The sequence below is a fragment of the Chamaea fasciata genome, unplaced genomic scaffold, assembly GCF_029207755.1.
Source record: "Chamaea fasciata isolate MVZ Bird 193981 ecotype frontalis unplaced genomic scaffold, bChaFas1.0.hap1 SCAF_7, whole genome shotgun sequence".
Taxonomy (NCBI): domain Eukaryota; kingdom Metazoa; phylum Chordata; class Aves; order Passeriformes; family Sylviidae; genus Chamaea; species Chamaea fasciata.
This window is the reverse complement of record NW_027094092.1, coordinates 39,829,228-39,856,772: the sequence shown is the minus strand read 5'-3', so window position 1 is coordinate 39,856,772 and position 27,545 is coordinate 39,829,228. Positions and strand designations below refer to the sequence as shown.

At 50.3% G+C, this 27,545-nt stretch overlaps 2 protein-coding genes across 2 annotated transcripts; one reads left to right on the top strand and one right to left on the bottom strand.

Annotated features, from left to right (window-relative positions):
• Positions 1–1,139: 1,139 nt before the first annotated feature.
• Positions 1,140–9,438, top strand: RPS6KL1 (ribosomal protein S6 kinase like 1). The gene is made up of 10 exons (XM_066188507.1): positions 1,140–1,475; positions 1,773–1,897; positions 2,699–2,791; positions 3,580–3,627; positions 4,299–4,431; positions 5,771–6,679; positions 7,475–7,564; positions 7,718–7,800; positions 8,085–8,180; positions 8,306–9,438. The coding sequence occupies exons 1-10, from the start codon at positions 1,238–1,240 to the stop codon at positions 8,414–8,416; spliced, it is 1,926 nt and encodes a 641-aa protein (XP_066044604.1). The 5' UTR covers positions 1,140–1,237; the 3' UTR covers positions 8,417–9,438.
• Positions 9,439–11,295: 1,857 nt separating this feature from the next.
• On the bottom strand, positions 11,296–27,442 carry DLST (dihydrolipoamide S-succinyltransferase). The gene is made up of 15 exons (XM_066188509.1): positions 27,318–27,442; positions 22,840–22,873; positions 21,457–21,505; positions 20,353–20,408; positions 19,923–19,997; positions 19,482–19,537; positions 18,672–18,783; positions 18,020–18,175; positions 17,654–17,739; positions 16,912–17,009; positions 14,928–15,058; positions 14,293–14,366; positions 13,407–13,490; positions 12,724–12,891; positions 11,296–12,257 (listed from the first exon to the last, which is right to left on the bottom strand). Exons 1-15 carry the CDS (start codon positions 27,384–27,386, stop codon positions 12,123–12,125), a joined length of 1,383 nt encoding a protein of 460 aa, XP_066044606.1. The 5' UTR covers positions 27,387–27,442; the 3' UTR covers positions 11,296–12,122.
• Positions 27,443–27,545: the final 103 nt, after the last annotated feature.

The following is a 27,545-nucleotide window of genomic DNA, read 5'->3' as shown; positions in this document are numbered from 1 at the left end:
CAGCTCCTGACAAAATGAAAACCCCCATTTTAGGATCATTTCCTGTTGCAATGGGACATGTGCATAGGTTGGCAAGGGATGGACAAGGATGCAGGGACCTCCCTCTTTCCAAACAACTTTAGCACAGTTTTTCTAAGGGTAACCCTTAGATTTCATTCCAGCGCTCCTGCCTTTGCAGGTCCCCTGTCATGCCTGTGGTAAGGCAGTTATTTAACCTGGGACCAGCCATCCCACAGACACAGCAAACCAGTTGGCCAGTTGGTAGTAACCACTTGAGCACTCCTGGTTCAGCAAATTCCTTTGCTAGTAACTGCAGTGATCTAGCAGGCCCTGCAAGGCCTCCTGGCCTTCCAAGAAAAAGCCAGTCTAGGAGGCTGGGAATACATGTTTCTAGAATAAGCCAAAGACTGATATTTTCCACCAAAAGCATTTGTTTCCATACAAAGCATTTGTTAACCACCAGCTGGGATCTCGATTATGCTGTCACTTTGATGCATCTTAATGCATTTGTGCTGATGTTCCCTGTGCTGTACATTTGGAATAAGTTTGTAAAACCCAATGGGTCTGCAAGAGCTGGTAGAAGGGATGGGCAGAGAGTCCAGTGTCAGGGCCAGTGGCATCCACTTGAGAGAGGAAATCGGGAAGAGCCAGGGGTACCCTGGGCTGGCCATGATGAATGGCAGGACACCGACCACCTTAATTGTGGCAGCAAGGAGCTGCTGGGATGGGTGCACCAGTCTGGCGGATGGCAGAGACAAAGGCTAATTAAAATACAGCTAATCACGCATTATGGGAGGAAGGAAACGCGGCGGCAAAGGCATAATTTAATGAACGGGAGTTTGCTTAATTATGGGCAATGAATAGTGAATAAGGATGACAAGCAAGCGGAGCGACGGGCGCTCGTCGCGCTTTATCGGAGAGGTGGAGCGCCTGTCTCGGGCGGGGGCAGGACCCCGGCGGGGGGACCCGGGCATGGAGGGGGGTGGTGATTGATGATGATGATGATGATGATGATGATGATCTCATCCGCGGCCAATCAGCACCGCCCGCCCCTGCCGCGCCCCTGCCGCTCCGCCCGGCCGTGCCGGGGGATGCTGGCTGCCGCGCTGCCCAGGTGCGGCGCCGCGGGGGCGGGGGGGCCGTGCCGGGCGGGCCGTGCCGGTAAGCGAAGGGGCCGCGGCTGACCCCGCAGCCCCGCTCCCGGTGTGCCGGCGGCGCGGGGCGGCGGCGCGGGGCCATGAGCCGGGCGGAGGCCGAGCCCTGCTCCCGGGCGCTGGCGCAGGCCCGCGTCTACCTGGGGCAGCTGCGGGGCCGCGTCGTCCCGGCGGGGCCCGAGGGCGGCGGGCGCCGGGACTACCTGGTGGAGGCGGCGCGGCAGCTGCGGCTGGCGCTGGAGCGGGACGTCAGCGAGGACTACGAGGAGGCCTTCAACCACTACCAGAACGGCGTGGACGTGTTGCTCCGCGGCGTGCAGGGTGTGTGCGGCCTCCCGGGGGCAGCGGACCGGGGCATCCCTCCGGGGACGCCAGGCCAGGGGACCAGGGCATTCATATAGGGAGTCCCGTGAGGGGCCAAGGTATCCCTGCAGGGATAAAGATGAGGCGACGGGAAAATCCCTCTAGAGAGCGTGTTGAGGGCACCGGGGCATCTGTCCAGAGAGTGCATCCCTACCGGGAGAAGGGTGAGAGGGCTGGGGCATCCCCCTGGGGACTGTGGCCAGTCCTCCGGGGCCGGGCCCGGCCCCTCACACCCACTCTTTGCACCGACCGCAGTTGACCCCAACAAGGAGCGTCGAGAGGCCGTGAAGCGGAAGATCACCCAGTACCTGCGGCGCGCCGAGGAGATCTTCAATTGCCACCTGCAGCGGGCGGCGGGGGGCGGCAACTCCACAGCCACGGTGAGGGGCTGGCGTGGGGCCGCACGGGCGGGATGGCAGCGGTTCTGTGACACTGGGAAACGGGGGTGGGGGTGTGGGCACGCAGGTAAAGCAGCCCCGGTTGTCCTTGTCTGCCTCTGCCAGATGCCACACTAAGATGGTGTAGAGAAAACGGCAGATGCATCAAGCTGCCGAGTGTCCTGGCCTGCCAGTGGCTGCAAGGGAGCTGGCAGCTCTTCACCCCGCCTGGATCAAGGAGCTGCGGTGGGCCCAGGCTGCCTAGGGTGCCTCCAGGACCCCACCCTCCAAAGTGTGCATGCTTAGATTGCTGCCACCATGGTGGGTTATGGACATTTTAGTGGAGACTGAAGCCACTGCAGGGAACCACCCTGTCAAATGTTAAAAATGTCCTCTTCCCATCCGTCATTGTTTCCATCTGTATGGAAACCAAAGACAATGTCTGCTTTTTGAATTGTGGGAAGGAGGTGGTTAAAGAAGGGAGAAGGGAGTGAGGCAGGGCAAAGCAGGGCAAGTGGGAAGAATGCAACTACCTTCCACACCCATCTCCTTAATGCTGAAACAGTCCAGGTCTATCGTCAAATTCTGGTGATTTTTACCTCTGCTGCAAGTGCAAGCTTTCCCTAAAAAATTTAGAAATCCAGGGGTTGGTGAAGAAAATGGTCCAGCTGATGTTAGAAATGAATCATGACCATTGGAGTGTTGTCTCTGCATGTTGACCAGAATTGTTGCCTCCTCTGGAAAATGCAGGGACTTTTTTCACCCACTGTAATGGATAACAGCATTTCTCTTATCACCTTGCAGGGCTACAGCAGCCTGCGCTTCCGGCCGATCAGGACACTGAGCTCAGCAGTGGAGAACCTGAGACGGTGTAAGGTTGTGGGATTGATTGATAAGGTAATGACTTGACCCGGAGATGGGGGGTGAGGCTGGGTCTGGACCAAAGGGAGCATAATAAGCTGGAGGGTCCTAGCAGCTGGAATGGGGGTGCCAGCCCTCAGCACATCCATCAAGCAATATTAGAGTATCCATCCACACCATTCCCACACAGAAAAATTCATAGGAGAGGACTCAAGACCCCTGAAGGAGTTAACTGGGAAATCTGTTAATGTCGCCATTACTTTTGCTTACCAGGCTGCCCAAGAAATTTACAGGGAGGTTTATGCATTTCATTCTTTCCCACATATGGAATTGTGTTTGATGCCCAGGTGCCACGATGGTGGACTCTTGTGGATAATCTAGACTTCAGCAGAAGCTGAACTATCTGGATGAATAAACTAATGAGAAGTTCATCATCTTGGAATGAAGATGCCAGGCTTACTGTATCCACACACACACATGGCACACATCTCCATTGCTGTTCACACATCTCAGTTTGTCAGGACTGATGTGATCCTCCCGTCTTGCTGAGGCCCAGGTTTGAGCCCAGAAAGAGCACTGTGAAACCCTTCAGTGTGAAGAAGTAAAACTGGCTCTTGTTTAATTAATTTCCTGCTTCTTGGCTGTATGGCTATCTCCTTGCCAATAATCTGTTTTGTCTTTCAAGAACAGGGGTCTCAGCCTCACAAAACTCTTCCAGTTGGGTGGGATTTTTGTTTCAGTTGCAGAGTTGAGTCCCTTGGGTCATTCCTGTAGGCTGTGTGTTGGGTCACCACTTCTGACCAGTACTGTGTATACTGCCCCAGGTGCAGATCGTCCAGGATCCAGCCACTGGTGAGACCTTTATACTCAAGGTGGGTGTTTTCAGTTTTATCTGCCTGCTTCTCCCTCTCAGGCTGGGACCACCTTGTCCAAGCTGATGGCTGGGGCAGGTGAGAGGATAAAAAATTGCAGCTCTCAGAGGCTGGATGAAGTTCATGGTTCAAAAATCTTCTTTTGGCTGCCTCAGCAATCCTCTGTGATCAGAAAGGAAGTGGTTCTCCTTGGACATCGGTATCTCTGACTTGTAACACTTCAAGCCTGTGTTAAATTGTGTCAACCCCTGAAACAGGTTGTGAGGTCTGCTCAGTACAAGTCCTAGAATATTGTCCAGTAACTGGACAAGGAGGGTCTGGCATGAGAAGGAGAAGCACCATTTCCAGGGGAAGAGGAAAAAGGGTTGGGATGGCAGGTTCCTCCCTGAAGGGAGCAGGGTGTTTGCAGAGGAGTCACTGCTCTGGAGCAGCTGTGCAGATGTGGAGTGCCCTACCTTGGCAGAGCCTTGCAGAACGCTGCCTTATCAGAGCTGGGTGGTGGGGACTGACAGACTCCCTGTGAGCTCCATCATGGGTGACATGGGACGAGCCATGTGGCTTGGTAGAAAGCACAATCCCTTCTGGCTGGCCTCCAGCCCCGCCAGGTGCTAGGCTGCACAGAGTCCAAGTCCCTACCATGCTGTACCACCCATCTACCTGTACCTCCTCAGAGCCTCCCCAAATCCCACGTTGAGACACGTGAGCGACAGACCATCATCCCTCATGGGGTCCCCTTCATGGTCAAGCTGCTGTGCTACTATGTGAGTGAGGACTCCATCTTTCTCCATCTGGAGCACGTGCAGGGTGAGTGAGGACAGCCCTGCCTCCCATCTGTGAAGCATCCTGGTTTATCTTTAAGTGTCCTTTCTTTAAAATCTAAAGTATGTTTCTCCTCCTTTTTTGGGACTGTTTCTTATAGTGATAGTGTAAACTGTCTTCTTCATAGAAGGGCGGTGGGTACCAGGGCTTGGAGACCTAGTGAACAGAGCTGTTCAGCTGTGAATTGAAGAGGTTTGATAAGAACTGGCTGGGGATGTAACCTAGAAATGGGCCTACGGAGACCTACAAGGAGAAAGAGGCTGTGTGTGTGTGGGTGTGTTATGTGGAAACTAGCCTTAGTCTTTAGAGAGATGAGCCACCGGGCCTCATGGGAGGGAGTGACCATGCCTTTAAGTAACAAAGTTGATGTGATCCAGCATCTTAAAAAGAAAAACCTCTTCATTTTACTGGCATTGTCTGACCATAAGAGGAAGGTGATGGAGAAGGAAAACAAAGTGAGGTAGTTCACCTGAATGCTGCAGAACAAAATCTTTTGACAAGACCTTTGTAAAACTTTTTTTTTTTTTTTTCAAAAGGTCACACTGGATTTTGAGATCATACCAAAGAGAGGAGATGGAAAATTAGGGCATAAGGGGAAGTGAGCATACTGGGGTTTGGGTACATCAAGGCGGCATACTTGAGGTTGTCCCAGACCCTGGTGAAGAAGTATGACAAGGGGGAGGCTTGTCCCATGGAGCTTATTTACTCTCTGCTGGTTGAATGGATGTGTAGGGAGCAGCAGCTGGAATCCAGTAATGACAAATGGAGGCTGATGTGTTGGAGAACAGGCTCAACTCCTTGTGCATTGCTATAGGATGAGTTTACAGAAAGAAGCCAGCACTGAATGTAGTGAGGCTGGGAAGCCCCGGAAACATGCTGTGGGCTCCAGGGTTTGCAGCTCTGGCTCATTGCTGACCATGGCCCCATGCCATGCTGTGGGAGCTCTCTGGCATTTCTGTCACACTGGAAGGAAAAGCTTTCAGGGAAAAGTGGGGATGGTGGTGGGATCAGGAGCATTTGTGAGTATGTACCTTGTCTGTGACGTGGAAGTGGCAGAGGTGGGATCAAGGAGACTGCAGATTGGGGAGAGGGCTGCTAAAGGAGGAGGGAATGGGACTTAGGTGTGCCAGGTCCTAGGGAAGGTGTGACATTGGGCATGGTGTGCCTGTAGGGCAGGGGTGTATTCTGCATGGACTTAAGCTTGGCTGCTGGGGAGATTAATGATGCTCAATGGCGACCCCACTGTGTGGGCCTTGGCCTGGGCCTGATGGGGGAACCAGGGATACTTTCTGCCTCATCACTTGCTCTCTTTTCTGCTTTCCAGGGGAGACACTGTGGTCTCACCTCCGCTCCAAGTACTGTGTCCAGCAGGACTGTGCTGATTCAAACACCATTCAAGCTCTGAGGGACCATGGCACAGAGGATGGTGTGGGAAACTCCCAGGGTGGCAGCCAAGTATCCATCCTCCCTGTTTGGACAGGCAGTGGCCTCCCAGGCTCTGTGAACTACCGAGTATTGGGAAACACTGATGCCTCACTACCTCAGGAGCAGTCCCCTGGCCCCACAGACTCTGGCTCAGGAAACCACTGCCAGCTTCTCCTAGCTCCTGCTGGTGGCAGGGGGGCTGCACCTGGAAGACAGGATCTGAGTGTGACACAGACTGTGTCTGGTGTTGTGGACCATTTTCCAGGAGTGTCAGCCAAATGCCCTGGCCACCTTGCCAGCCAGGGCCTGGTTGTCTACCCATGGAATGATCTAACCAGTGGCACAGGCTGCATATCTGAGAGAACAGTCTCCCAACAAGGCCCCAGGCTTCCCCAAGGGCTTGTCCCTGTACCAAAGACTATGGGAGGGGGTCAGCCAGGGCCAGGGCAACTGCCAGCTCAGAAAGTGTCTGAGGCCTCCCAGGCTCAGCCCCTCCTGGCCTTGGGTGAGAGGCAGCTTTCTGCAGGAGTTGCCCTGTCCAGATCTGGCAAACCCACTGTGCCTGACCCAGCCATGTGGGAGCCCCTGTGGGGAGCAAGCCTGACCTGTGGCCAGCTCAGCAAACAGCCACCATCGGGACAATGCAGGGCTTTGACTTCTCACGGGCACAACCGGAGAGCGTGGGCTGTCAACGAAGAGCAGGTGCAGCTGTGGGCAGCAGAAATCCTCCTGGCCTTAGAGGGACTTCACCAACAGGGTGTATTGTGCCGAGACCTCAACCCCAGGAACCTGCTGCTTGACACAGCCGGTAGGTAATGCCCCATGCTGCTGCCCCAAGGAGGAGAAAATCGGTCTCTCCTCTGGGAGACTACTGCTTGCCCCATTTCCAGAAGATGTGGACTTTCTTGTGCTTGCTTTGGAGGAGGGTGGGAGTCTGGGAAGGTTTGGTATTTCTGAAATTGAAAGTGTGATATTACTTAGGTTTTCCAAGTAATTATTACAAGAGATAGCTCTGCAGCAGGAGAGTCAAGGGCCATAGCCACAGAAATGCATTGCCCCTGCTCCCATGTGGGGGTTGGCTGCCTGGGAAATCCCAGCCTGGGGAAGCTGAGACCAACTGAACTGTGCCTGAGGTTAGTGGGTTTAGTGGGTTAGTTTTCCCCTGTTTACAGTAACTGCCTGCTGGGAGAGTTCTGGAGCCATTCCATTCCTCTTAGCTGTGGGGATTGCTGTCAGTGCAAGTCCCTGCTCAGCTGGCAACACCTGGGACAAAATGGAGAGCTACAAATTGCTTAGGAAAAGAATGATGCAGGGAATTTTACAATGAGAAAGCTAACCTTCTCCCCCCTTTCCCTTTAAAACTTACTTCTTTCCTTACCATAGCCTGCACTGAGATCTGTGAGCTTGGAGCCCACCTAAGCAGTCTCATCTGTTGGGCACACTAGGCAAGCCCTGGGAGGCCAGTGGGGGGGTGTGTGGTGCCTTTGTGTTCAGGGCATGACAGGGGCCCAGTGCCCTGGCTGTTCCCAGTGGCAGGGATATGGCTTGGCTTCATGCTGTGAACAAAGCCCTTCCTGCTTTTGACTCTGGTGCTGCTTTGCAGGTCATGTCCGTCTCACATTCTTTGGCCAATGGACAGAGGTGGAGCCCCACTACTGCAGCCAGGCACGGGAAGAACTGTACAGTGCTCCAGGTAAGGGACATGTCCCCTGGCTTCTCCAGCCCTCTGCCCAGTGGCAGCAATTGGAGAGAGGGACCTCCCGCAGGCAGTGAGATGTGCCAGGCACAATGTGGCCCCTGGTGCTCCCTGCCTCCAGCTCTAACCCCTCTTTGTCTCTTCCTGCAGAAGTGGGGGGGATCATGGAGCCCACTGAAGCAGCTGACTGCTGGAGCTTTGGCTCTCTCTTGTATGAGTTGCTGACAGGAGTGGTAAGAGGCTGAGGAGCTGTGCAAGGAGAACAGGGGAGGAGGAGGCTCAAGGGCTGCCTGCTGTGTAGGGCTGGGAGGGTGCCTTGCCCTGCTGGCAGCTTAGTTCTTGGCCAGGTTCCCTTAGACACATGATTCTCAGTGCCTGTGCATGGTCTGTGGGTGTTTAGGGCCCTGGCTTTTAAATGCTGCTGTGTAGGGCTGGGGTTATGTGGCAATGGAGACTCAACAGGGTGCTCCTACCCTCCTTGGTGCCTCCGCTTACCATCACCCTCTGCCTCTTGCAGCCACTCTCCCAAAACCATCCCTCAGGGATTCAGCCTCACACCCAGCTGTATCTGCCAGAGGGCCTCAGCCTGGCTGCTACATCACTGCTCACTGAGGTGAGGGCCTCGGGTAGATGGGAGGGAAAATGGAACTAGAGGCTGGGGAAAGGCAGGGTCCAGCCTGGGTACCTTTTCCAGTGTCCCCATCTCCTCATCCTCCTGTCCCATTGCTTTCTCTGCAGCTCCTGCAGTACAATCCAAAACGGCGCTTGGGCTCTGGAGGAGGTGGCATATCAAAGCTGAAGTCTCACTCCTTCTTCAGCACAGTCCCGTGGAACAAGCTGGTGGGCTAGGCAGGCTGTCCTTCCTCCAGGAGCTGGGCCCTGGGCTGCTTCTCTGGCACTTGTGACCCCAGGTGGCACTGGCAGCATGGCCTGCTGGGGAAGGCTTGCCTCAAGGGCTGCCCTGAGATGGGGCACACATGAGGTTTTGCAGCCTTACATGTCCTTTTGTCTCTGCTCCTGTTCTGCTGGCATCTCCAAAGAGGGGGCGTCAGGCTGGGCCAGGCTGTCTTCTCCAGGTCCTCTCTCATGGGAAAAGGAACCTGGGTGCCCACCTCCAGGAAGAGGTGGTGTTCCCCTTCTTGGGGCATCCCTTCCTCAGCTCAACACCGTGCCCTGGAACTCCCTCCCTGTGTTTTTTACCTCTGCTGCTACCACAGTGACTCCCCTGCTCTGTTACTTTTTGTGGCTTTCAAATGCAGCCCCTCTGGGCCCTGCTGGCTGGAGCCCAAGCCTGTGGTCTCTGCCCCTCCCTGAGTGCGTGTGTGTGTGGCTCATCCCTGCTGCAGGAGTGAGATAAGGAGCCCTCTGCTCTTCTCCCCCTCTGAAAAAATAAACTACTCAATATCACTTAGAGAAGAGTCCTTTTGTTTCTGAGCTGCACCAGCCAGGTGTAGGCTAAGCCTGCTGAGTGACAGAGAGCCCCAAATCTATTTCTGAAACCTGCCTGGGTGTCCTGGGTTGTTGTCACCCCCAGCCACGTGGCCAAACCCCAGAAGCTGGCACTGAGTACCTGGCCTTCTGCCCCTGTGCTCCTGCCTGCCTCAGCCTCTCAGGTCTGCACAGCTGTATGGCTGCAGCTCAGATTTGGGAGAAATGGCTGGGTTTTCTTCCAGCCTTTTGTCATTGTTCTGCGTTGTGGCTCCAGCCTTCCATGCCTGGGTGCTTCTTTCCACTGGCAGACCACACAGTGAGGGTTTAAAGGGGTGAACTCTGAGAGCCAGCACAGAGGGAAGGATGCCAAGTGTACATTCTAGATTAAAGAAAAAGCAGCACAAACACATATGTCTGCTGACAGCCCAAGGTGGAGGCTGCTGTGCCCAGTTGTGCAAGTCAAAGCCACAGGCTGAAGAATGAGCTTGCAGTGGCAACAGTGCAGTTCTGGCCCCACTCTCTCAGCACCCCCCACACTGCTCACTTATCTCCCAAGGTAAGGAACCACTGGTAACAGCGACATGTCTCTGTGGCTAGCTGGTTCCAGTTCCTGCTTGCCCGCAGCAGTAGACACCCTTCCAGGCAGCAGCAGGAGTGCTCGTCCACCAGAGGGAAGCAAAGGTCTGGAGAAACTCATCTCCCACAGCAGCAAAGGTACGGACACCTCAGTTGCTGTGCAGAAACTGGAGGACTGAGCAGGGAGCTGACCACTAACGCCACAGAAGCCAGAGAGCAGGAGCAGCTGAGCCAGAAGCTCTTCCTTTCCATGGCAGCCCACACTGGCTGAACCGTCCAGCTGCAGCCATGCACCCCTGCCCAGAAGCCTCCTAGCCCTGTGATTCAGTGGAGGTTCAGGAGGAAGGACCCTGTGTCCAAAGCCACAGCAAGGCATCTTGCAACTCAGTGCCATGAGTGTCACCCAACAGAAAAAAGGAAGCTTCAAGCACTCTCTTACAGCAAACCTTGACAGGGCAGATTAAATAAAGCAGTTTGCTAGGCTGCATTTTTTTAAGAGCTTGACCGTATATTCCCTTCCCAACTGGTTCAAGGGCCTCATTTATTGCAGCTCCAGATAGAATAAAGCCTTCCCCAGACTCATGTACAAAGGCAAGGTGGATCCTCTGAATCCTGAACTCAGAGGCTGAGTGCAAGCAGCATTTTTAATTCAAAATCTTCTCTTTCACTCGACTTAGAATTAGAAGAGAATTAGACTCTACCCTTCCCGGAACAAGGAAGGGTTTTTTTCCTCTTCCCCTAAGCTACCTTAGCCAGGGCCAGGCAAAAGAAGCTGACTCTGCACTCTGTTTTTGTCCCTGGCTGCCAGGAAAATGCAGGCATTAGTACTAGGAACTGCTCTCTTTCATCCACATGGCAGCTGTGAGTGCAATCGTTTTCTGTTAGGAGGGACTGCCCTCTTCAACTGTAACTGGGGAAGGTAAACCATGTGTGAAGTGGATGTCAGAGTGGGAAAACCCTGCCATGATCCAGGAATGATTTTGTATAGGCCCAATGAGGACAACTTCTTGGGGAAACACCCAGCACCAGACAGCTTCTGCTGTTCCTTGTTCTTGCTTCCTTTCTCTTTCTGCAACAGCCTTTTCCACATTTGCATGAATTACAACTTTCCCCTGTTGCAGCAGTAGAAGTCCAACTTCTGGAAAACTTTATGAGCCTGTCCCAGGTCTCCCTCTTGGCCATCATGCCCTTTAGCTAACACTGGGAATTCCTCACCATTTGTAACAGTTCTGTTGCTAAAAAATGATGATTTCCAGCCCCAAAAACCACCTCTTATGCTGGGAAGAGCCAATTCTTTGGCAGAGAGGTTGAGGACAGCAGCGTTCACAGGCAGAGAAGACTCAATTTAGTTCCACCAGCGATGGGCTCAGTTCCCATTGCCTCTTTTCTTTCACCACCAGATAAAAGGACTCTTGCACTATGCTCAGGATGCTGCTGATGCCAGAGTCCTGACCCCCTCAAACACACTCCACCCTGCAGTCGTTGCACGGTTTTATTTCATTTAAAATCCGCTGTGTTAAATATTTTTGTTACAAGTTCTGTGTAGGGGGTAAGAGTAATAGACTCTGCAGGCACTAGCAACCCCCTCACCCCTCAATTCATGTGTGCGCTATCAGATTAAGGACTGCCCCCCTCCCCCCAAAACCAGCACCCGTGGGCTGGGATATACATGACAGTGAAAGGCCTGGCCCCCCCAGCTGTGGATGTGCTGGGAGCAGGCCAGGGCCCCCACGCAGGAAGCCAGCAGTCAGATCCACCACCAGTGAGCTGTGAGCCAAGGAGAGTTGCCGGGGGCCAGTTCTCACTCCCATGTCGGGCATGTAATGGTGAAAGGGTTGTCCCCAGGAACAGTGCTGCCTCCACAGAGGTCACGGGCTCTGCCCACCCCGACAAGAACATTCATGCCACAGTGACTGGGCTGGGGAAAGACAATCTCCAAGGGAAAGTAGGGGTGCTGCCACCCCGTGTTACTGTCTGTGGAGGGAGTGTAACTAGGGCACTGCCAGAAGCATGACACCTACCTCAAGCCCTGCTCTGACCAAAACTTTTCCTGCAAGTGGCCTCGGGGTCAGACCACCCTTGCAAGGCAGATGAGTGTGAAATGTTTTCAAGCAAAACATGGGACAGGACAGTAGCCTCTCCTCTCCCTCCCAGGAACCTTAGTGCTAGGCAATAAAGCTGAACCTGCCATGGAAGGGCAGGGAAGGGAACCCTAGCACAGCAGCAGCAAGCAGTTTCCAGTGGTATAGGACAAGCTAGAGGTGAGAGTTTGGTGCTGTGAGGGAGAGGATGCCACACAGATGGCTCTGGAAAGGCAGTGCCAATCAGTGGTTGGCCACTGCATGGCAGTTCTTGTGAGATACTAAACCTTCATTAAACAAAATAGGAAAGGAGGTAGGAGCTATCCCCGTAATTCCCTCTGGGATAGCTCCAATCACAGCGGAGGGAGAAAGACTGGAATGACCCCTGCCAGTTCCTGAATGCCCTGCATTGTCCCTGCTGGTGCTGCGGCCCTGTCCTGGGTGGGTGGTGTGGGGGTGTGGCTGCCCTACAGGTCGAGCAGCAGCACGCGGGGATCCTCCACCGCTGCCTTAATCTTGCGCAGGAAGGTCACGGCCTCTCTGCCGTCGATGAGCCGGTGATCGTAGGTCAGTGCCACGTACATCATAGGCCGCACCTCGATCTGAGGAGTGACACGGCCATTAGTGAGCTCACTGCTCCTGCCTGCCTGGGCCCCTCCGATGAACTCAGGGAAGACCTGGCTTTTTACCACCCCGAATCCTGGGTTCAGGCCCTCCTGGATGTGTCCTGCCTGGCAAAATTACCTACCCACCCACCCAGGCTGGGATCCATGCCACATACAAGATCAGGTCCCCTCCTGGAACTGTTCCCTATCACAAAGGCTACAACCTCCTGCTTCCCACACCTAAGAAGAGTATAACCAGTTTGCCCACTCACAGATAGGACAAAGTCCCCTGCACAGCTCAAGCAAGTACCAGGGCCAGCAAAGGTGCCCTATACCCATTAGTCTCTGCTCCTCCTTCATACTAAAAGCATTTCAGAAGTGACACCAATCCCTTAGAAAAAGGTCCTCAGTCTGCTGAGCCCTGTCCTTTGCTCACAAAAACCCCCTGTGCAGGTCCACCTACCTTGCCTCCCACAGCCACAGGCCTGTCAAAGATGGCATGCATGCCTAAGATGGCAGACTGGGGTGGGTTAATGATAGGTGTTCCAAAGAGTGACCCAAAAACCCCACCATTGCTGATTGTGAAAGTGCCACCATCCATGTCTTCAATGGCCAGTTCATTCTTCCGTGCCTAGAAGTAAAAGTAAGGTCTTAGAAAACCACACAGATCACAGAGAGCAAAGAATAAGGGTTTGGACATCCACTCTCTCCAGGAATAAGTAATAATTGCAAGAGCTTTGCTTATTGATTTGTTCAGCTGAAAACCAGCACAAATTGCTTGAAAATGCATCCTGTCCTTAGAGTGAATATCTAGTGGCCTTGGGGAAGGATCCTCTCGCCTTCACTTCCAACTCCTGCTTTTGCAGGAGACAGATACAGGGACTTCTACCCCAGGGCAGTTCAGTCTTGGCCTCTAAAGACAAAGGTCTTTACACCTTTTTTACACCATGTCTGGAAGGGCAGCAAGCAGAGCTGTCCTAGAAGGCAGAGGCACAGCCAGACATGTAACTGGATCACTCCCCACAGCACAGCTCAGTGTCTTAGAGGTCAGAGATGATGACACAGAGAAACCAAATCAATACACGCCAATCCAGCACTTCCAATTCTTTCCATTCCTCCCAACCCTCTTCAGAAAACTTCCCTTACCTTCTCTCCCAGCTCGTAGATAGCACGCTCTATGTCAGCAAAGTTCATGTTTTCTACATTCCTAACCACAGGGACCACCAGACCCTGGGGAGAAGCAAGGTCCATGAATAGCAAATTCAGTGCAGTGACACACAGATAGCTGTCATGGGGCAGGAATCTGGACACAGTCCCAGAGAGTTCCTGCCTCCACCTCAGCCCACAGCAGTGGGTTGGTAGAGCAGCCTCACACCCTGGCAGCCTGACAGGAAACCTGGCATGACACATATCAAGGGCTGACACCTTAAACTGAGCCATCATCTTTGCCTTTGTTAGCCTATCTCATAAAATCAGCTAGGTCTGTCTGGAGCCAGCTCCACAAATTCCCAGATGAGGCACTGGGAGATTTCAGGTGGCACCTCTTTCTCTCACCTCTTTATGGTGGGCCTCCCCTATACTTTGGGAGAAGACAGTGACTGAACTTCAGTCCCCATCAAACCTCTGCCTCATAGCAGAACCTTCTAATCAAGAAGGTAATTTGCTAATTCAACATCTGTAACTCCATCCCATACTTCCTGGACAGAAACATCTCTGTGGAACAGCACAGCAAAATTAGCCAGAGGATAGGACGTTCAAAGCTTTTACTGACTATGTCATGAAGGCATGACAAGAAAGGGTTTCCCTAACCTGTCCCCTAGTCATTAACAACTGAGATTTATATTGACCCTGTTATCAGATCTCTTATGAAGGTGAATATAGTGGCAGAATATTCTTGCTCCTCCATCTTCTCTCAAAACCTATCTCAGCAGTTTCTGCTGCAGCAGAGCACAAAGCTGAACTGGCTCAAAGTACATGATCATCCCATACAAAAGGCTGTGGGAAGCATGGACAAAGCATCCAAGGTACCTACTCGGGGAGTTGCTACAGCGACACTGATGTCCACATAGTCCCTGTACACAATCTCTTTGGTCGTGTCATCAATCACTAGAAAGAGAAAAAACTTCTGTTACATATACAGAACCTGAGATCAAGGGTTTGACAGGCTACAAAATCATAACAACTTGCTCATGTCTAGCTTAAATGCAACTCCAGAGAAGAATGAGCCCTCGCTGTAACTGTGGGAGAGGCACCAGGACAGACAGAAAGACAACAGCCCACATAGCTCAGTCCTCCTCAGCTATTCTCCCCTTGGTTATTTTGTTCTTCTGTGTTTCAGCAAGCACCTCTGACACCCCCAGGAACTGCACTGTGTCTACAGCAGACACCTGTATCCCAACCAGCTCTGCCCTCTACAGGCTGCATATGCATGGCCCGAGCCCCACTCTTGTTACCCCTTCCTAATGGAGTCCCTCTTGGCAAGCCGTCCTCTACCTACATAAGTGGCTTTAGCAAATCAGCTGCAGCATGCAGCACTGTCCCCCTTTCTCCTGTGTATTTGACTTGCTTCTCCAAGCTACTACTCCTGCCATGGACTTGGCTATTAGCTTTCCCCCATTCTGCTGTGTTGCCTAGACATGCAAGTCACCAGAAAGGGTCACCACTCACCTGCATTCACAACAGGCTGGTCCTGCAGAGCAAAGGCTGCAGCTTTCACAAAAGCTGACATGAAACCTAGCTTCAGGTTGTGCTTTTTCAGAAAGGTATCCTTGTGCACAGTTCTCATCTCCCGGATGTTGCTGCGAAACACACAACACTGGTAAATGGGGAGTCCAAGCAAACACCGTTTCCTCACTCTGTAACAGATTTCAGTGCCAGCCCCAAGGATGCAAATCTGCACTACCAAGGGGGAAACCTCCAGTCTGCTGCAAAACCCTTCATGTACCACAGGTGCTGAACATGGGTCTAAGAATAAATGGAAACTAGTCCTGGACCATGAATTCCACAGCCAGGGTAAACCTGTAAGGGCCACACTGCCAGGCACAGAAACAAGATGGGGCATGGAGTATTTCCTGCTTAGGCCTGATGTTGCCACCTATTCTCTAGAGACACCACTGCTCATACCAGTGTGGCACCATAGACAGCAAATGCAGGTGTGGCTGGGTTGACATAGAAGGATGAAAAAAACAAGAAATGCCAAAAGCAATGAACAGGCAGGAAATGAAATCAAAGTGATCAAAAGAAAAGACCTCAATCACTCTGCAAATTCAACACCAGACAGCACACCACCACCTTTGTACCCAACTCTCTGGCTTTGGGAGTTGAGTGAATATGAAAGGAATTTTCCCAGGTGCTATGGTAGTGGGTGCCAGACCACCCACAGCTCTTGACCAGACAAGTCATGTTTTCCCACTGTTTCTATCAATCAAAATTGAGGCCATTTACAAAACATCAACCAAGCTTGTGTTTACAAGCTCTGCCTATTCCAGGCTAATACCAGATGTTGTGGAATTACATGGTTCATCCCTTCCCCCTTCAGAAACCTTGAGTCTTTGAAGAGACAGTTTCACCAAGGAGCAGGATTTTCCATGGTTCAGAGTGTTTGTTTTCCTGCGCCTAACCTTGTTTAGGGTTAGGATTACTGCCCAAAGACATTAGTGCCTCCCAAGACACAAGGACTGCAGCAATGAGGATGCAGCGTGCTATGGAACTGGCTCATTAAGGCCTCCTCCTTTTAGACGCTGACCCCCTTGGGAAGCAGGAGGCCCCAGCACAGGTCTTCACGAATCAACTTCACAGTAATCAATCCAAACCACATTACCAGATGCAATGAGAGCCCCAGGCTGGCGTAAAGCGACACCTCAATGAGCCTCTGAGAGGAGATAAAGCTGCAGCACTTCCCTCCAATAAAGACTGTTTTGCCAGCCTTATTGTTCTGAGACCCAAATATTTACATGTTCTGTCTTAAGGAGTAGCATAGGATTTCACAAGGCAATTTGATTTGAGCACAATTTCCCCTTAATGCACTGTAACATAAGCTTCCCACCCTCCAAAGACATTAGTGTGCTCAGTCCACACAAACACTTGAGTCAGGAGCTCCCCGGCTGCTTGAGAGAATGGGGAAGGGTGCTGGTCTGTTTCTGGAAAGCTGCACCATCTGACAGCAAAGGCCTTAGGCCTAAGCAATGCTCCCCTGAAAGGCTGATGAGCCCTGGAGAACTAACTCGCTGGAAGTCAAATACATCAAAAAGCAGTAACCTGGTGGAGTGGCAGAAAGCAGATGCTACATCTTGCTGTCTTCTAACAGCCATTATATGAAAGTGATAATAGCCCCTTCTGGTCTTTTGCTCAACATTTACCAATCTCCCACCAAAAAGCCCAGAGAAGAGGAACCAGAGACTACCCCTATGACAAGAAGCAGATGGCTCCCAAGGAACAACAGGCCATTAGGAAGCTATATAACCCCTCATACAACACCACCAACATGGTCCTGAAGAAGCTGTGCAGACAGTGGTACACACCTAAGAAAGAGGTTCCAAAAGACATGCTGCCAATCTCTCCAAGGAAAATCTGCAAGGTTTTGACTGCTATTTAAAGATTACTGCCTTCATCTGTTTCTACTCATAGAGGGGAAAAAAGGTTTGCTCCTCACCTCATATCGATCTCATTGAAAGTGGTCAGCATGGCACAAGTATTCTGAGCCTCTTTCAGTCGCTGAGCAATACGTTGACGCATCCTATTCATTTTCACCTGCAAATTAAAAAGGTATAAGCAGAAGCTGCCTCAAGCTCATCCAAGGGCAAAACGAAAAAGAAACCCGAAAGGCCCTCCTCTTGCCATCTGATTGACTAGATGCCTAGGGCCAAGGTTTTCACTCTAGGTCAGGACCACAGTGGGCTGAGGAGCTTATTTCACTGCTCAGCTCAACACAATTTACTTAGAAAGCAGTGGTGAAATGCATCACGGCTACTTCTGACCTCTGCACTCCTCAAGACCTCCAAGCATGCATAGCTTTCTATGTGGCTAATGTGAAAAGAGCAGGACTGCTAAGAAAGCAGTTTTAAGAATGCACAAGGCAGTTTCAGCAGCCTCAACCCTTTGCTGGGGCCTTGTGGACAAACCAAGCAGATCACACCGAGTCCTTCTGTCCTGAGTCAGCAGAGCACAAGACAAGACTTTTGCCTAGAAAAGACCTGTGCCAGATTGGTCCAGGCTCTTCCTCCACACCACTCATAAGTGGTTCCCTCAAGCAGAGAATTTCCCCACTTGTTACAGCTCTATTGAGCTGGGTGTGTACAGGTGGATATGGACACATCCGGAAAGCTGAGGGCTTACACCAGAGATTATCACCTAGCAACAGAAGTGCAGGCAAGGCCCCTGCTCCCACATCTTACCCTATGCTCTGATCTGGCACCTTTGGTGGGCACTGCCTCCCCAGGAGGGGCTGCTGCTGGGGGTGCAGCCGGCTTCACAGCAGACACTGAGGGTAAAAAACACATCAGTCAAAAACAGAAGCCAGGTGGAAAAAGCCTTGAGGTAGAAAGCACATTTCAGCTCCTTGCTTAAGCAACACAGTATGGAAGCAGCCCTGAATTAGGCTGGGAAGGTTCCAGGCATAGCAGAGCAATCCAGTCTGAAGCATGCAGGGCAATACTGTGGGAGGCCTCCACCACAGGGCCTCTGTTTGCTGTTTTTAACCTTACACACTCTCACCCAAAGAAGAGAGACTCAAGAAGAGGAACAAATGGTTGTTGTCTCACCTGGTTTGCTGTCGATGGGCTGAGTTGACACAGGCGGCACTGGTGGCATTGTGGTGGGAATTGGTGCTGCAGCAGGGGGAGGAGCAGGAGCAGCTACAGGTTCAGGGGCTGCAGGAGGAGGAGGGGCTGCTGCTGGTTTAGCCTTGGCAGGAGCAGCTGAAAGAAAAGGAAGAACCATGGCAAGGGCACCAGCTTCCAGTGGCAGAGATCTGTGAGTCCAACCAACCTAACAAAAGTAAACACTCAGGCAGAGTGCCTTTATGTTCTCAGCACTACTGAGCTGACAGAAGTCACGACAAGAGAAAGCCCTTGTGAAACTGTTTTACTCAACAACACCCTTGACCTCCTAACTGGAGGAGGCTGGATGCTACAGAGAAGAGGGCAGAGAAGGGAATTAGGGGAATTCTCAACTAGTTATAGCTAAGAGCTATGTCTCCTCAGGAGGGAAAAAAAAGGGAAGAGCCCCCTCAGAAGGACTAAAATGATGCTTCTCTAATGGACAACAGAATAGGAGTACTTTCTTCCAGTTACAGAGGCAGATGGAGGAATTATTTAACCTCACTCAGGATCCCTCTAAATGCTTTGCTTTAATCTTCAGAAAAAACCTGGTGGAAACACAAAGGCCTGTGCAAGTTATACATGCCTGACTTACCTCCAGTTTTCCTGAGTTTGAATAGCGGTGTCCCCCCTTCCACTTTGCCACCATCGGGTACCAAAAGGGCTTCAATCACACCAGCTGCTGGGGCTGGAACTTGCACTGATGTCTGAAAAAAAAAGAACATCAGTGAAATTCTCCTAAACATTGGTTGGAGAACAAGTGCCCAAGAGAAGATGCCAATAAGTGCAGATACACATTGTTATCTGGCACAGACACCAGCCATGTCTCACACTATTTGCACCAGTTTTTCATACCTTCCACCGGGATTTTGTGCCAATAGTTAGAAGCTTTAGGAGATGCTGGCAGTGTAATGTATAGCCTGATCTCCAGGGTACAGTCCAGAACTGACCCACTGCCAGCATCTTCCTGACAGCAAAGCTGAAAACAGAACTTGGCAGAGAATTCGGCAAGAATTTCAAGGCTTAACAGTACTTTCAGGGATGGATAAGTTTAAAGCCTAAATTTAAAACAATCTGAAGACAACCTGCGGCTTGCAGATTTCTCCTTTGTTTAAACACAAACAGGTTTCAAAACTCAAAGCACTCAAACTGGACGGAGAAGTAGAATTACAACTCCAATAGACATCAACACCAGTGACGATTAATCAAATGGATGAGTAAGGGTTATCAATAATTCTCACTTAAGGCACAGCAAGTTTTCATACTAGATGAGAAAACTTCTTCTCCGTGAAGAGAGCAGGAGACACAGTCAGGGCCCTGCAGGCTCTAGGAGCTCTTAGCAGGAGAGAAATCATACAAGGTACCTGCTACAGAACTAGAAAAATTTTGGTCCAGAAACTCCTACCTTGTCTGTTTCAATCTCACACACCACTTCATCTTCCGCCACTGTGTCTCCAACAGCTGAATGACAGATATGAAGACCACTGTGAGGAGGGAGGTGTGCTCCAGCCTCCCCTCTTTACCCACAGCAGTTTCCCACACTAACCCATAACTTGTTCACCCCAGCTCTCCACAACTTCTAAAGAAAATATTAGATCAAGCAAGCTACTGCACAGTTAAGAGTCTGTTTCCAGCTTAGACATCTCCCTTCATCCAACATTACACCCCTGACAGAGAGGTAATGAGGCAGTAACTGCAATCCTTACCCCTTAGGAGAGCTGCAATTAAATACCTCATTTGCCACAGACTGAAAGGCACAGATGAGGATGTCAGCCAGTGAACTGTAATGCATCCCCAACACAGCAGTAACAGCAATGAGAAATTCAGGGAAGAGGCAACTGCTTACCTTTCTCCCACCTGACATCTCCTTCTGTGACTGACTCTGCAAAGGCTGGTGTGTTCACCGTAACCACGTCATCCCCTGTGAGAGAAACAAACAGACTTGACTGCATTCAGAGCCAAAAATTTATAGCACTGCTTCATTCTTATTATCACAACTCTGCTAAAGCGGGCAAGCCATCAGACATCAATTGCTGTCCATCTCCTTGCTTCAACACTGATCAGCATTTAAACACCAGAGAAATTCACGTTTGACTGAAAGCCACATTGTGACAGGAATGCTAGACAAAATCTCTAGGGCCCTGGGGTTATAAACCCTGAGTCATCCATGCAGGCAGGACAGTGGTGAGCTTTGACCAAGGATGGAAGGTAGCTGTTGGCAGTACAGCCAGAGGTCACAAAAGAAGCATCACACTAATTCCTGAGTTTTTACTTACTATGTACCGCAGTGGTTCTGAAGTAGCGGACAGTGAAGACACTGGAGCTATTTACTCTGCAGAAAAGAGAAAAGTATGAACACAGAAGAACATTCCTCTGTAGGCTGCCAGCACCAAGCTCAAGTACAGAATTTACATTTCCTTAACTGATGTGAAAGGCTGCTTGGCTGTTGATGTATTTCTTCCAAAGGACTCCTACTTACTGTTCAAGATGCAACAATCCAATAAAAAAGGAAACATTACATCCTACCATCATTAGTGCTCTCAGAAACTCAATGAGAATTTTTCATGTATGGAATTTTAATTTAGACAGACAACCCAACAGAACCCTTGTGGTTTAAATACTGATTAAAGGGTGACCAGGCCAGCCCATGCAAAGGCCAAGACTAGTGCAGCAACAATTTTTTTACCTCCAGATTAGGACTGTCATCTGCAGAAGTTGTTAGATTGCTCAAAAAAAAAAAAAAAAAAAAAAAGTACCATAAATTGCCTATGGCAACGCATCCAAAAAGCTATTTCCCTCCACTATGTTTCTTCACAGGGAGCTGGCAATCCCAGTCATGCCAAAGGATGATTTTTATATCTACGGATATCACATTTGGAAAACTGAAACAAACGTGCTTTAGCATTTCCTCTACCACAGGCTACTTTGTACAAACAAAGACCAGTATTTCAGGCTTTTATGCATGTACTCTAATGGTTATTTCCCCAAACACATTTTTATAAGACCATCTCAGTAATGTAAACCCTGACATATGAACAACAGCTCTGTGAATGACCCCACTTCTCCTGACAGAAAATCTACCAGGAGACCATCATGGAGCAACCAACACCTCTTGTCAGATAATCAAAGAGCAGAAATCCATTTATCACTGGTTTCCTCATTCCTGTCCCTTCCCTGTCTCAGTATCTGGTTGCAGACAAAGCCTGTTTTCAGCTCCCAATCTGAAAAACCTAGATTTTGTCAGGGCTAGCCCCACGTTCCTACGATGCACACAAGGATTTCATGACAGCCAACCATATTCTGTTTCTCAGACCTCAAACCTTATCATGGCTAGAGCAGCCCCACTCTCCCCACATGACACTTTTCTTGTGGATACTTACACAAGCTTCCTGCTGTTTGTGTAAGCCAGTCCTTGGCTCCCAGACACACCTGTGAATGAGAAAGGAGTTACCCACAGCAGTGTTATCCAGCTGTCCAGCCCTCAAGCATCCCTGTCAGATAAAAGAAGGCAGAGGGCACCACTGCCCACCCTGAAAGAAGTTTGGGACCAAATGGGGAAGATATCCATGCAGAGACACCTCAGTGCAATCAAACCTGCCCAGAGCTTGCCAAGAACAGTGGTCTTGTCTTCATCTAGACTTATAGGCATGGGGAAAACAGTTATAGCTTGACAACAAAGCTAATAAGGATAACTTTGAAAAGGGCAAACAAGGCAGCAGATACCCCACTCAGTGCAAAACCAGGAAAGAGCTATGAGGAACTACCTCCAGGACTGCTGAGTTATCCACACCCATATGAAGGGTAGGAGCAAGGTAGCAGCCCTGTAAGAGGCACCCTCAGGAAGCCTCACAGTTGTAGAGACAGCTAAGGAGGAAAAAAAGGACTGAAAAGAGAGTGTAGGGCACAGTAACGAGCCACCATCATCCTGCTTCTCTGCCCGCTCCCTGTCCAGAGAAATTATTTTCCAAAACTCGCAATAGAGAAATACATGCACAGCTTCCCAGTTTCACAAACCCCACTGTCCCCTTCCCACACTGCTCACATGCCCTGACACTGCAATTTTATTATGAACTGAACTCCTGTCCTTTGTCTCTTATAGGGCACTGGGCAGTTTTCCAGACTGATCTTGAAGAGTCAGAGTAGTAACTGGAGAACATAATTATCTCAATTACACAATGCCAGAGGGAAGAACCATTTCCCCACTCTGTTTTTTAAAAAGGCAACACAATTTCTACACCATTCCCTACTAAACAGTTGATACTGGAACTCTGGAGGGTTCCAAAAAAGATAAACAGATTTAAATGGTTTTTCAAAGTGGAATCAGAAGTGAGCAAAGTAATGCTATATAAACACAGTACAGCTAAGAAAAGAAAAAAAAAAAAAAAAAGAGCTCTAAGGAAAAACAGTTTAAGCACTGAACTGGAGTTCACAGGCACACTAGATTTGACACGTCACTTAATATTCATCCATCATTTTCAAAGGAGTTTATTAGAGAGCTAGGGCTCTGCAACAGCATGTGCTTCAAGCACTGTAATGCTTGAAATACACTGTGCTGCTGCTGTGACATCTTCACCAGAGCCAAATGGATCAGGCAGCATGTACCTCAGGCAAAGGAGGCACTCCCATGGAAACTTAGCTCATTCCACTGCTTCCTCACTACAGGACTGATAGAAATAAACCCCAGTCAGACCTATTACCAACCTCCATCATCAGCTCTGTCCTTTTCTAGGTAGCCTGAAATGAAATAAAAGTGTAAGACTCACCAGACAGAGGGCATCTTGCCAGAGTACAGTTCCCCTGTCAGAGATAAGAGGATGTATCAGTATTGCAAGAAGACAAACCCATCCTAGGAGGACTTAGGTTTTCCCCTGAGATCTGAATCACACACAGGACCCACCATTCCCATGCTCCAGTCTGCAGTCATGCCACTTTCCCACAATGTGCTAGAGCAGAAGAGTACCTCTGCCCTTCTCTATCCTTTGTCTCCTCCCAGGGTGCTTTGTGATGCAGTGATGTTAAATTTGATGCTTTCATTTGCCAGTTCTGGATCCAGAAGTTTTGACCTTCTCATGCAGACTTTCCTCTTTAAGAAGGAACAGATTTTCAATAAAATTTGTTATGAATGAGGAGTTAAAGGGTAGCTATTGGATATGATGAAAAAACATCCCATGATGTTACTCCTACAGTCATGAATGCAGCATCTAGGGTTTTTACATTTTTTTTTCTAAAGTTATGGAGCCTTTGAACTCCAGATGGCCAAAATTCCTCTCAGTGGCAAAATTTCTACTGCTGTCAGTTAGCCAGGAATTCCACATTCTTGGATGTTTCACTTCATACCTGTGTAATCATTGACTACACTCCCAGCTCAGCATAACAGTGCTTAAAAGTAGAAGACATTTCAAAATATTCCAGCTACTTCCCCTACTGTCATTACAGACTTCTCTCACATCAAACCTGCAGGATTGGAGAAGCTATGAGCTCTTTAAAAGTAATATGAAAATAGCACCGTAAACACAACTGAAATGCACTTCACTGGCTTAGAACAATAGCAGCTCAAGAGCTCAAAGCACTCTTATCCAGCAGCTAAGGCAGAAGTTAGATTTCCTTCACACCTTCAGCATCTGAAGTGAAGTTTGCATACAAGCCCTGATTTCAGCTTCAGCAAAGCAAGCTGGATGGGACACAACTGACGTAAATATCAAAATAATTTTAGGAGCTGTGTGGCAAGACAACACACACCAAGAACCAACAATATACTTGAACTTGGCACACCATCTACAGGACAGGTGCAGCATACAAAAACATATTCAATGAACACTTAATATCAAAACTACTAACACAGGCCCTGGAATCAAGCCCTTGGTGGTTTAATTATCCAAGCTTATAAATGGATTTGACTTGCTGGATATTAACACACAGTGAACTCAACAATCAATGGGCAATTCAACAGAGTTATGATTAGCTGTGCCAAGGATGCAGGCAGCCAGTCTGACTTGCTGCTAAGCTCCAGCACACCACCATGCAACAACCCTGCTGGCCAGTTCACTGCAGGGATCAACAATCCTGAACCAAGAGTCCTGCAAAACCAACTTCTGGCAGGGCCTGCTGGAGCCCCTGCCCTAAGTCTGGCTGGGTAAGGGAAAGCAGGAAGGACTGTGCAGACTTTGTAGAGTCATCCTGAATGCTACAATGCCTAATCTTGGTGCAGCACTGGCCCCTGCTAATTCACATCTGGTTTGTGCACAGTCAGCTCTAAGCCAGGGTCAGTATGACTAACTCCAACTTAACTCCACTGGGTCAGCTGTCTAGAGCAATACAATCCTCAGCACTCTGTACTGATCACATTTTTCCCACTTTCCGTAGTGTCCCAGATAGCATGGAGTCAGTCACAAATTGAGTATCAAGCGACCTGAGTTCCCCTCTACCCATTAATGTTTCCCTGGGTGTTTTATTAAAAAAAGCGGTTAAAGGCATTGCTAACATCCCAGGCAATAAATTGTTAAGAAAGGAACAGCCTCAGACTGAAGCAAAACCAGACAATTTTATTTGCTCAGGACCAGTATGCTGTGGAGTGAAAACAAAAAGGAAAGCTTAGAAGGCCTATCCTAAAATAAATCGCTGTAAGAAAAAACATCTGCAGTTCTCTTCTGTCAGTGGTGTCAAGTCTGTATTATACAACTGCAGCAAAATTAAGGAAAAAATCGGTATCAGTTTACCCTTTGTCTTTTAGGTTAAGAAATTAGGTAAAGAGCTTAATGTGAGGAGGAAGCCACACTGACACAGTGATTTCTCTGGCTTACATTCTGCAGAACTGCTGTGTGTCTATCTCTTAAGTACAGTACCTCAGAGATGAACATGCAGCTTCAGGAGACACCGGACAGGGCTGCTCCCTGTTCCCTTTTTTCCCTGAAGGAATCATTTTGATTGCATTTGTTCCTGGACCACTTGGCTAAATCTGCCCCCTGCTTTCTATTGGAACTTTTTCAGTGAGAATGGAAATATTTCAGTTTTGGTACCTGGCATTAGCCCTTTGGGTCACTTTAAAAAGACAGCCTTCACTTGGGGAAAGAAGTCTTGGTCTAATTAGTCAGTGACTCATGTACCAAGTGATTAATATTTCCCTCTAATTTCACATGACTTCTCAGAATTGTTTTTATAACTGTTACTACGTCAAAGTGACCCTGGCATGCACCGCCCCAAGCCACACCTTTCGAAAAGCCATCACCTTCCAGAAGGTCACTGCACACTGAAATAAATGATGGAATACATCAGCTAAAGCAACAGCCTGTATACCAACAGTGAGGGACAGTTCAGGTAAGGAATCTGATGAACTTGACAGTGCAGCTCACTTCAACAGGGGCAAACCAGAAGGCCAGTGCTGTGCAGCTCCAAAAACAGGCAAAGCAGCAATTGGTTCTCCAGCCACGGCTTCTTGAGAGGAAAGCAGCTGCTGCTTCAACAGGGATGAGCACAAACCACTGCTACACGTGAAAACCCCACTGCATGGCTTTCATGGGTATCAGAACAATTATATACAGCATGGGAGGGTAGATGCCAAGATGGGATGGAGATAACAATGCTGAAGAATACTGTTACTAAGACAATAGGCTCAGAACTTCTCCAGCAGGAGCAGAGGATCAAACAGGGAAGAAAAAGCTCTTTATGAACTCCTGACCAGATGGGATTTGATTCTCAAAGCATTTTACACAGCACCTGATCAAACCAGTCTTTTCCAGACTAGCTCTTCCCCGGACTTTTTCACGTATCCTTCAATGTCTGCCTGCCCCTGCCCCGACTCTTATGTGCTACAGGCTGTTGATGTACATTCATGGTTTCTACATGATATCAGCCCAGGACCTTTGCTTCTTTTACAGACAGTCAAAATCCAGTCAACCCTTCCTCACCCTCACTGACTCCACTCCTCTCCCATTCAATCCTCCACTTCTGAATTCTGTACATCTACTGCTCTCACTTCTGCCACCAGAGGTTTGTGAAGTTCTGGAATATCTTTCTATCTCTCCAAAAAGCCTATATCATAATCATAAATAATACTTATCATAATCAAAAATTTACTTCCTGTATCACTGCTCAAATGGAAATCACACCACTACTACAACAATTTTTCCAGTACATCTAACAGGTTAACTAGCATCCAGCCTAAAACCTCCTGATTTTCAGACTACTTTTGTAAAAGGTTTGAATACTCCCTCTGACTTCTCTCTGTTCTTTATAATTACACAGCATCACCGAGAGCTGACAAAGTGTAAATATTGCTAAAATGCCACTTCAACAAGCTTCAACAACTGCATTATAATCAAATTGTCTCTACACATATGTATAACAAACTGTAACTATACAGTTACTTGTAAGTTGTTCATGATGCAGTTTTACATGTATACACACACATTTACAAACACAAACGTGTCATTACATTACGATCGGTTGTCAACACTTAGTCTCCTACATTTACAGGATGTCTAAAATCAAGTCTCATGCTCTTAGGCTCCAGCTGGTCACTGGGAGAGAAGTGATCTTTCTCATCCTGTAGGCAAGCGCATTTATGTGTGCGCACATGAAGCTGTGCATGTTTGCTGTTTAAACGGAAGATGTGTGCAGCAGTCACCGAACGACAGGACGCAGTCAGCCAAGGGCAGCCCCAGGGTTAAGCAGCTATTGCGCTCTGTCAGCCCACGCTGCAGCCAGCAGAGCTCACCGCCGTTTGCAGCGGTTCGCTGACTGCCCCGAAAACCGAGCCCAGGATTTACACAACAAACCGCACACCGGTTTGTCGCCGTTCCTGCACCGGGCGCACCCCGCCCGGGGGGGTCTCTGTCAGCACAGGCCGGTGGCTGCCAACAGCGAGGGCCCCAAATGCTACCGCCGCTGACAGGCGGGGCCGGCGGAGCCCGAGAGCGGCGGCGTCCGGGAGCCCTTCCCGCCGGCCAGCTCTGCCCGGTGCCGCCGCGCCGCCGCCCTTCACGCGGGGCCGCGCCGGGCCGGGCGGCAGCGGGGCAGCGGCACCCGCTGGGAAGGGGCAGCGCCGCGCTCCCCGCAGCCCCTGCTGGGGGCAGGCCCGCCGCCCCTCCCTGTGCCCGGCCCTGCCGTGTCCCCGGGGCGGCGGCGCCGAGCGCCGGGCACCAGGGGACGCGTCCCGGTGCCCTTGGCGCCGCCGACCTCGCCCGCCTGGCCGCCGCCCTCCCTCGCTGTCCCGCTCCCCGGGGCCGGGGCCCGCGGGCCGTACCTGTCGGAGGGCGCGCAGCGAGCGGCCCAGCGCGCGGCCGAGGCAGCGGGACCGCCACAGCGGCACCATCGCGGCAGCGGCGGCGGCGGCGGGAGGGGCCGCAGGGCGGACACCGGAACCAGGCCCGGCACGGGGCGGAAGCGCGCGGGGCCGGACCAACCTCCCCAGAGCGGGGGGAGCAGCCGGGGCGGGACCACCGCGAGCGGGGGGCGGGGTGTGGGGCAGGGG

Bases quoted from the DNA above. Each gene is read 5' to 3' on its own strand.
- RPS6KL1 (XM_066188507.1), top strand. From the start codon at position 1,238: ATGAGCCGGGCGGAGGCCGAGCCCTGCTCCCGGGCGCTGGCGCAGGCC. The intron at 6,680-7,474 runs GTAGGTAATGCC...GCTGCTTTGCAG, and splicing joins CCTGCTGCTTGACACAGCCG to GTCATGTCCGTCTCACATTC. The intron at 7,565-7,717 runs GTAAGGGACATG...CTCTTCCTGCAG, and splicing joins AGAACTGTACAGTGCTCCAG to AAGTGGGGGGGATCATGGAG.
- DLST (XM_066188509.1), bottom strand. From the start codon at position 27,386: ATGGTGCCGCTGTGGCGGTCCCGCTGCCTCGGCCGCGCGCTGGGCCGC. The intron at 22,874-27,317 runs GTACGGCCCGCG...TATCTCTGACAG, and splicing joins CGCTGCGCGCCCTCCGACAG to GGGAACTGTACTCTGGCAAG. The intron at 19,538-19,922 runs GTAAGCAGTTGC...TCTGTCATTCAG, and splicing joins AGATGTCAGGTGGGAGAAAG to CTGTTGGAGACACAGTGGCG.